The sequence below is a fragment of the Lytechinus variegatus genome, chromosome 5 (genome assembly GCF_018143015.1).
Source record: "Lytechinus variegatus isolate NC3 chromosome 5, Lvar_3.0, whole genome shotgun sequence".
NCBI lineage: Eukaryota > Metazoa > Echinodermata > Echinoidea > Temnopleuroida > Toxopneustidae > Lytechinus > Lytechinus variegatus.
Window position 1 is genome coordinate 14,148,109 of NC_054744.1, and position 10,926 is coordinate 14,159,034.

The 10,926-nt window shown below is 34.1% G+C and overlaps 1 protein-coding gene across 2 annotated transcripts in view; it reads left to right on the plus strand.

The window, feature by feature from the left end:
• The window catches only part of LOC121415510 (E3 ubiquitin-protein ligase NEDD4-like), a 49,490-nt gene extending 44,360 nt beyond the window's left edge, over nucleotides 1–5,130 (plus strand). For both annotated transcript variants that reach the window (XM_041608723.1, XM_041608724.1), the window contains one exon: nucleotides 383–5,130. In XM_041608723.1, coding sequence (XP_041464657.1) covers nucleotides 383–485 — 103 coding nt within the window. In that variant the 3' untranslated portion in view covers nucleotides 486–5,130. The remainder of the gene's footprint in view (nucleotides 1–382) is intronic.
• Nucleotides 5,131–10,926: the final 5,796 nt, after the last annotated feature.

Here is a 10,926-nt window from a genome sequence, read left to right on the forward strand (position 1 = left end):
CTCCTACTTTTATTTCATCTTAATTCTTCCCTTTGTATTTTGATGGAATTATCCTCAGCTTTAGTTCCTGTGTAATGGTTTGTTTAATTTTTGTATTATCTGAAATATATACATATTCAGGTACAAAGTAAAACTGTAAAGCAGACACAATGTAGCCTTTTGGCTGCTATGCATTCTTCTTCTCTTTCCCCTCTTTTAATCATCTCTTTCTTCGCTTGTTCTGGGAAGGTTCGCTGCTGGCTTATTATCGTTCCTTGATCTAGTCAAGTAACAATTGCACAGTGCAAGTGAATAATTCCACTGATAGCTGCATTTGTTTATCTCAGCACAGACCCTAATGTACTTTACCTAATATATTCATTTTTTGTTTTGTTGCTTACAGTTTCAACCGTCTAGATCTGCCAACCTATGAATCCTACCACGTCCTCCGCTCCAAGCTACGAACTGCTGTAGAAAATACTCAAGGTTTCGAGGGTGTCGATTAAAGCTGCGTGGATGGGTTCACCCTTCCCATTTTCTATGTTTGCAGTGACGTTAAAGTCATTGAATATATGTATATCTATTATATTGTATAATTATGAGTTAGAACTCCCTGCATAATTTCCTGTCTGTGACATAGTCATTGGATATGATTATGCATTCACTATATAAATGTACATTTCTTTAGCTACTTTGTGTCTTTCATAAAAGCAATGATGAGACTGAGAGTTTTCAAATAAGTTTCTTCTGATTTTATAACTTCTCAGATGTAGCTTTTCTTCTTGCAAATGATTACATAATCCAAATATTGAACCATTATTCAGAATATGTTAAAATCAATTTTGATCAAATGAGAGTGGGAATGTATATCCCCATTGAGAACCAACAAAAATACTAGTAGACACTTGTAATCAGCACCCCATCAGCAAATGCATCAAAGTTTCTCATCGTGACATTGATAGATGTATGCATCACGTGCATATTGCCCATTACAATTCCAAACGCTCCACTTGCATTGTACTTATGAAAGAACAATGGCTGCCAACTCAGCGGGTGAGTATTCTTTTTATGGAACAACATCCTGCCTGGTGTAAGTTCAAGTCACCTGGGTAGTGTGAGGCGAATACAGACTATTGTCTTTCCAAAGGAAATAAAGGATGCTTGTACATGGGTGTAGATATATTGGAGGTCCTAGAGTTCTGACTTGCTGGCTGTGAAATTATCAACTTCCCAATATTTATATTATATTGGATGGCTCATAATGGAATACCAGAAATATTCCAAGAGTTTGGGCTAATATTATATTATAATATGGATTGCAGATGAGTAGAACATTGGCCCTAACGAGTGGAATATTTCTGGTATTCCATGAAATAAAGCCATCCAGTATAATAATTATCATCTATTCCACCCCCCCCCCAAAAAAAGGGAGAAATTTTATTGAACAAGCCATATCACTTACTACATTCTGGCATCATCACTTCTCTAAGAATATATTTGGTTGTTAACATGCGACTAACATGTTGTTCACTATGACATCATTGAGTGTCATTGTGCTCTATGCTGCGCATCGCATTGCTTTCATTGTTATACCCGTTGAATATTACACACATTTGCGCATGCGTTCTAGACTGTTGAATACAGTCTCATATTCAATGGCAAAGTTTTGCACAGGAGCCTATGGGATATTCAGTCGGATTTCTGTCCTTTTGGGGATATGCTCTGATACTGCACGGGCGATTGATGCAGACCAAAATATGCATTTTTACTGGAGCAATACTTCCAGGCTGAATTCAGATGTGATCCAGAAAATATTTTGAAATTTAAATATTACCTATCAGAGATTACATGCTGTCATGTTTTAAGCAAACCTCTGAAAAGCTTGAATATCTCATTACAATTAAATTACATTATTCATCTATCAATTCATATTTCAGCAAGCATTCAATCATGTCTTACAATGAAATCTGCCTTGGTCGAGTGAGAGTATAGGGTACCTGGGAATATGACACATAGGTCATAATGATTGAGATTCCAATTAATGAGGTGTATTTCATATTTGTTTGCCAACCGTCAGTAGTTATTACTGATAGATGTGCATCTTATTATCATTTAACACTGGTGTATTACGGCCACCACACACCTTACGATTGTTTTGCGATCTGATTTTGGAACAAATCGCATTTTGCTCATTTTCTGAAAATGTGAATGGAACATATCATTTTATTTGAGGTTAAAATCAATTGAAAGAATTCTAGTATAACCATTTTGAAAGATTGCAAGCGTTTATTTTGGAGTAAAGGCCAAATTAGTTTCAAATCGTAGCCAATCGTACGACTGCTATGACGTTGTTACGACTGGATATGAAATTTGCTTTTTTTTAAGAAGGATGATAGCATAGTCACAGATTAGAACATAGGTTTTCGTACAATGATTTCGAACGTTACATTTTATGATATTCCAAGTCTCAATCAATATTAGCATCAAATTCTACTACGTTTTATTCCAAAATTTAGTCGCAGACCAATCGTAAGGTGTGCGGTCGCCTTTACACTTAGAGTTATATTATACGTGGGCCTTGTATCATACAACTTACTGTCAATGTCAACTGCAGTTTGATGTCATTTTTCTACAGCCAATAAAAATCAGGTATTGTGAGTCAGAGCACAATTAGCCACCAATTTTACATGCTGGTTCCAACTTAGTGTAGGTACTGTATTTACATGCAATAGCGGCCACCGTATTCCATTGTGGCCACTGTGCATATGAAAAATCATTCAATGCATCAATTACATTATACTCATTGAGACATTTGAGTTCTAAATGCAAACTGAGTTCATTTTTTTTCTCCTTTGTTTTTGTTTTTTAAATGCATCAGTCAAATATTGTTAGTAAAGTAGACCACTTATGATTAAGTTATTTCATTTTGATTGTCACCCTCATCACTTGTACTCTCTACAAGATCTGTATAATTTCTGAAATTTTCAACTGACATACTTAAACCAAGAATCCTATGAATTATTCAACAATTAGATTGAATGGAATATGCAATGGTTCTGTGTACACACTGTATATATGATTGAGATACGTACTTGTGTACATTTCATATGTATGTACCATGTAGATTTCCTTATGCTCTGTAGAGAAATAAAGTATACATAGTTTGTAATATATCCAAGATAATGTATTGTGGGTGACATTATGTTCCATCATTATAGTGCCTATGGTGAATATTTCTTTTTTCATTTTCTTATAGTTGTATGATAGTGATAGGTGTAATTCTTAATATCATGTATAGAATAACATTTGCATTGTATAGAAATTCAATAAACATGCATTATGCAAAGCAGCATTTATATACCTTAATATGATAATGATATTTGCGTATTAATGTGAAATTATGATTAATCTTCATTCTTCAGAGATCCATCGTTTATTTTTTGTCTTATAGATAATACAATATTGGTACATATGTATTTTATAACTAACATTTAAAAAACTTAAGGAAAAGAACTTATACAGCCTGTATCAGAAATTGCAAAAGAATATGTCAATTATGTTGAAGTTTTCATTTGAACATTAAATTCATATTAATTGTGAAACCATACATTTGTATACAGTTAAGATAGCTAGGATGTAATTTTGTACAATTATTGGCCTTCCTTTTCAAATTAAAATAAACAATACCATTAACTTTTCTACCATATTGTTTAATTGAATGTACTCTGAATTTCACATTTTGTTCTATCAGTTGGGCTGTAATGTAAAAGACACAGTCAAAATTGTAAGTCTGTACTCACCTAATAATGTATGCAGCAGTGTACTGCTTAATTGATCACAAACATATCTCGATGTTGGGATTTTGACATACAAATGACTTTGTCAAAGGCAAATCTTTTGGGACCACAGAATCTGTTCCACTTTGAAACTTTTGTATTTCTTGAAATATCAATTTCAGTTATAATTTAAGTAGATCTGTCTCCAGAATAGTGTACTAGACCATTTTAATGTCTCTTATTTTGAATGTATTTTCTTCCAATCCATGATATATATATATACTCAAATTTATTATTTTACAATTGCTAAATATTATTGTTCAGAATGAAAAAAAAATCATTTGTAAAGCATCATAAACTTTATGTAGGTAAGACTGATTTTTTAAAGATATTTATTTTTTATATTCTGATAAAATTTGGTTGCTTTATTTAGCTTACATGCCGGCTCCTTCCTTTCTTTCTCTCACTTTCTCCATCTTTCCTATTTTTTTTAAAGCTCATTATTCCTGGAGTAGAAATGAGATTAATGTTAACTGACCTGATGTACCCCAGATAGCATCACATTATTTCAAACCTTCATTTTCATTGGGTATTTCTTAAAGCTGTTCATAAGATTGCAAAGAACAGCTGATATGGAGAGCCAAATTGCTTTTAAGGCATCAGCAAAATAGAAATAAACATATGCTGATGAACATTCTTACATCAACATGAATTTTTGCTGTAAAGTATTGGGGTATTTTCAACATCAATATTTGAAATACAGTGCTACATGTTTGTAGGTCTAGTAAATGCTTTAGCACTTCATATGTCAACCATTCATGAAAATATGCATAATCTTATGAACAGCTTTATAGCTCTAATCTCTTAATCCATCTCAATAATATGTCAAACCTGAACAAATCCCTTAGAATACTTCTATCCTTCCCTCATCTATTTCACGCCTCTTTATTACAATGCATGTGTTGATTTTCTTTGTCCGCTATTCTACCATATATGTTAAATTCTGACTGCTCTTTTTAATTATGTAGATTTGATGTACATACGCAAGCACTATACAAATTTTGAATGAGATTCTTGTGTTGACATTAATCATGATATTTTCACTGTCCTGGATATAAATATCATGTTTCTATGCTGACATTTTTAATACATCAATTTTCCAGTGTGGATTGTATGTTCAATGATTATGGTATGTGGCTGCAAAGTAAATACTTTGTATTGGGGAAAAGAATTCTATAAAAAATTGAAATAAGTCTAATGTATTGAATATGGGATCAAAACAAATAAATGTGAGATCCATGATGTGTGTAATGATATACCGGTATCTATTGTTTACTTTAATGCAAATAAAAGCAAGATTACTGTATTTCATAAAGCAACATATTAAAAGAAGTGTTTATTTAGATGTGTGTGTTTGTATGAGTGTTAATTTTCAAAATGCTGTGTAATTTTTATGTAATATTAAGTTAATGCTTTGTAAAAACCTCTTTTACACCTTCAAGGATGCAGCAGGGATCATCACTGATCTCAGTCCATGATGATCCAATATTTTTTTAGCATTATCAGAGTGAATATTGCTTTTTCTGGGTATTTACATGGAAATGTACGGGAAAGTATGGTTTCTTCAAGGATTGACAAGGTAGCACTGGGCAGTAGCGGACCGTGACCCGGAGGAGACAATTGATTGGAGGGGCACTGTATTGTTTGTGAACAATGCTGTGCCCCTCCATTGCTTTGTCTCCTCCGGGTCACGGTTCGCCACTGGCACTAGGGATCTGCTTGATGAGCTATCGGGAGTCAACACGGAATACACGGATGTTACTGGGTCCTTACACGGAACTTCACAGATGCTTACATTCTCTACTGGGATATCTCTAGAGCATTGGCCAAGATGAAGTTTCTTTCCTTTTTGAACAACTGGTGGGTGTTTCATAAAGCTGTTTGTAAAGTTACGGACAGCTTTACGCATGACTGGAACATGTTCTTAGGTCATTACTCAATTACATACGGATATCACATAGCACAAGAAAGGATCACCATTCGTGCATAAATTCAGTTGTGCATAAATTCATTCGTATCTGACCAACAGCTTTATGAAACACCCACTTGGAGCATACACATACCTGGTGGGTGTTTCATAAAGCCGTTTGTAAGTGAAGAACAACTTTAAGAATGACTGGAGAACCTTTCCTACGTGCGTAACCATCGCCAATGAACATACCATTTACCAGAATAAAGGATCACCAGTTCTTCTTAAAGTCGCTCTTAACTTACGAACAGCTTTATGAAACGGCCCCCTGGCCATGAACACAGACTAATGTTCATGTATGCAAACAATGGAAAAATTTAGATCCTGGATAAAGCCGGTATTAACAAGGACCTCCCGGTTCCTCTCTAGTGAGCTTCCCAGATGCATTCTGTAGCTACACAGATGTACAAGGTGGCTACAAGAATGAACATGGATGATTATCCCTCCATCTACTCCGGGATGGAAAATTGAATATGTTCGATTTTTCTCCCGGATATGCCGGTACATCGAGGATGGCGCTGCATGAGTATTTGGTGTGTACATGGTAATCCTGGACGGTACATTGTTGACCCTGGATTGGCAATCCAGGATGATCTGTGTTGCTTCTGAGAGGGTGTAAAAGGGGCTTCATGGAATTGTCTTCCATGGAGCTCAGTCATACTATCCTACAAAAGGCACATGTGATTTAATGAAGTCTTGATACATAGACCTTTTCATGAACACTTTGAAATGTATTGCAAGATTATTTTTAAATTTCATTATCTTCATTTGATCTTGATTGAAAGGCTTACATTCATTTGGTCTACACACAGTTGGCCTATTTCTCAGATAGCATAATACCACATGGGCTACTAAACCAGTTTGGTATTTTGGTCCAATTGCCATGATTTGGTCTACACTTTACTGTGGCAAGTAACAACTTAATCTGATTCTGATTTAGTCTAATGTCCGGTTGGTCTAATTTTCAATTGTCTACTCATTGTTTTATTTACAATGACAAATGTGAATTTGGTTCATCATTACTTCTCACCATATATACTAACTTGTACTAGACCAAGTGGATAGGAGACAAAATTGGTATCGCCTAAAGGAAATGTATTGTAAAATGTTCAAGGAGCTAAACTACAATTAGACCAAGTGGTTTGATGTGAACTGAATATAGAAGAACTAAGATTAGACCAAGTGAGATGAGATAAGTATGCAGATTGGCAATTTACCTATCGAACACAGGCATGCTGGGTAGTTTATTGTACTCACTGTTTCTTGGAAAAATATTGTAGTAGGAATGTTGCAAAAGAGTAGCTGCTAATTATCTATCATTCTTGTGGGCACATATTGTAAGACTACATAGTTAGAATGATGCATACTGGGTAATTATCCAGGAACGACATGAGTACTTTATGCCTTAGTGAGCAGTGCTGTTCAAAATGGTTGTGGCCGGGGGTTGTGGCAAAGTGGCTTAGAAAGAGAATTAACTGTTTTACTACTCAGCAACATCAACCTATTCAACCTTTCCTATTTCAAAAATTCACCAGTTAAATATAATTATCTCCCACAAGGAGAATAAACTTGGGTATTAAAGGGGAAGTTCACCTTGACAAAGGGTTGAAAACATTTGTGAAGGTTTGAAGAAAATCCAATAAAGATAAGAATTTTTTAAGAATTTAAAGTTTTTTATTTGTGATGTCACACTCTATACACGCAGCTGCCCCATGTTATATATATTATCAAAAGCATGAAGTTCAATTTTCAATGTTTCATGAGTGAAATTTGTTTCTTTTAGGAGGGGGTGTGAAATTATTAGTCTGTTATTTACTTAAGGCACTATAAACCCAATTTTCAATTTTTAAAGAAAATGATATTGATTTTTGTTTTACGACATGATATTTGAATAAGCTGCTCACATACGACATCACAAATCAAAAATTTAAAATTCTATTAACTTTTTTCATCTTTGATAGATTTTCTTCAATCCTTCACCAATATTTTTTATCATTCTATTTTTATAATTAACTTTTCTCGGGTTGAACTTCTTCTTTAAACAGCAGCAAAAAGGTGTCTGGGATGTTATTGATATGCTTATGTTTGTGCTCTATACATATATGCCATGATTGTGGGTGCAAGGGGGCATGCACCCTTCCTCTCCACCCCTTCATTTTCCTTCTTCCATTCCACCTCAAATCAACATGAATATCTACTTGCAGCCAGTCATGATGTATCTAGTCATCTAAAAGAATGTCTCCCTCTATTGTTCAAATGTTGCCACTTTTGAGGATACATCCCATACCCTTTGCACAACAATGAGGATTCTTCATTTCTTCCTAATAGTTTAGTTTAAATATTACATCTAGTGCATATCATGTTCTGGGGCCATTCATTAAGCTGTTTGTTAATGGCTATTGGTCCTTTTTTTTTGGAGGGGGGATACTTAATCAGATTCTCCATAATGATTCCCATTAGCTTAATTTCAGATGTGATCTTTGTCATTATTTTTGATAAGCATCGGAATAAAAAAAATCAATATTTTTCCAAATTTGTCCGGGTTTGTAGGAAATGCACCTCCCTCATCTTAATATAGAGAATTTTTTTTGTTAAACACGAAAAGGGTCTAGAGTCTTGACTTAAGTCGAGCATAACTTACGAAGAGCTTTATGAAACATCAAGTTCATCTTCAATATCATAACATGCCATTTTCATTCTGGTATATATATGTAAATATATATATCAAGAGTTATAGGACTATCCTGTCTGTCTGAAGTCTGGTTCTTGTCTAGGTATTCTAACCCTTTTCAAACTTAGCGACATGTCTGATGTGTGGAGCTAAACAATGAAACAGCAATGACTTTAACCACAACCTCTGCCCTGATGAAGTGCTACACAAGAACTGGCGCTTGCTGTAGATTTTTGACATCAGCAAAATAATACTTTTGGCATAATTCTGCATACAGGCACCACAAATACGACAGACAAAATGGCAAGCCAGACTATTTCACTTTTTTTTTTTGGGGGGGGTTATCATTTAATGTGAGGGCATTTGAAGTCAAACCTTTGGCTTCACCCTTACCAGTTTTCTATATTCTCCCTAAATCTCACAAAAGTGAAATACAACAACCTTTTTAAACCATTCCTACAACTGTAATATCACTCAATACAAATTATAAAATAGGTGTATTATTTCAAGCATCGCGATTGGCCAATACGCGTCACACGACATCCAACTTTTTTGTACATGCACGGCAGTGCAAAAGGTGCGCAATGAAATTTGACATTGCATGCTCAAGCAGACCAGTGCGGTAGAAGTCCCATGAGAAGTCCAACAAAACTGTAATGTAACTTTTGAAGAATTTGTTTGTTTTGCTATCTTATAAAACAAATAATGCACTTACTCTGTTGTGCGTAAAAGTACAAGCAGAGAAAGCTTGGTTTCTTCAGATGGTGCAGTGTGGCACCTATCTAAAGAAACCTTGCATGCTCTGCATTTCCACTAATGCACTCAGCTATATGCATTATTTGTATAATATTGCAGACAGTATTCTAATAAGGACACTTGTGTAAAATTTGATTTTTATTTCTCTTTTATTAATTTCTTTTCAGGACATGTGAGTGGCATCCGAATTGTACTACACAAAAAAAAGAAAAGAGAAAAATCATATTACAATCAACAAAAACTTCCCTTGCTACAGAAATCCTTTTCTTCCCAAAAATAATTTAAGCAAAGTCCATAGCGACGCTAAGTATCTACACAAAAATCAATTTATTGATCAGATAAACAGATCACATATACTTTTTCAGAAAATATTCTTGATAAGATCGCACAATGTCATGGTTAACCAACGACTACAGGGCAGCCTTTTGGCAGTGCCATCAAATTCATTTGATTTCAACAATATAAATTTCTCAATGATTATACTAACACCTAGTGGACATATCATCATTATCATCATCATCGTCATCATCATATACAATATAGTAATTGAAACAACCAATGGAGAAAGTGGACCATATACATGTACAAGTAGCCACAGTCACAATAGACAAGCATTATATAATGACAAAATGAAGAAAAATAATACATCTTATAAACAATCTTACAGATTCCACATAGTTTTCATCCTCCTCCTCCTCATCAGTGAATCGTCCTCAATATCACATTGTTAGTATAGGTAATCAAATACAAACATCAGCATCATCTGAAGTAACTTTTGTCAAGTCTTACAGTGCAATGATACAAATTTAATTTTCATTGACAAAAGCTAGCACTGCTTATATAAATCTTTATAATGAAGTACATTTCAATTCCTATTTCCTTTAGCTTTGGCTCTATAAAAAAATATGCACAAAAAACACGGAAACCAAAACAAAACTGAAATTGAAACCAACTTTTGCCTTTATGGCAAAATTCTTGAAAATGTTCAATTTATGACCTTTGCATACTCTTAATATCATCAGTATGATGACTAATCACAAGGGTTTAGGTTAGTTAAACCATGCTGTTTATATCATGGATTTTGCATGCTAGGAAAAAGGGTGTGGTCCTATATGCTATACAAGCTTCATGAATCTTTAAAGATCAAAAAATAGGGATTACTCCATGACATTATATTTAATATGAAATTCTATGTTGAAATTTAAACTGATAGCACATGAACATCTGTAAGTGTTCTGGGATTTTGCACTCGGAAATAGCTTTCTAGGTTATCTGATCTCATTATTTTGTGTGCATTCTGCCATACTCCATGGTAAAAATATGTTTAAAATCCTTACAGCAAGAATATAACAATTAATACATGCTTACAGCAAGTCATCCAATCGGTCATCTTATTCATTTTATAATCAATATATTGCATTTTCTATTCACTTATGACATGAAATGTGAATCATGTCGATATCCAACCAGGAGAGAAAATCCCCATAAAAATTGTTTTGGTAACATTGTCATTTATACATATTGATTTAATGTTGCATAAATATATATAAAATAAAGTCAGACTATATTCCCTGGGAGAAACATACATGTAAGTTATACCCATTAACTGTGTTAGACAGAGACCATCTTAACTCCTGAATTATCTCACATAACTGGAGTCACTGGACATATATTTCCATTTTTTCCCTTAATATGCTTGGTTTACATTAAACTCC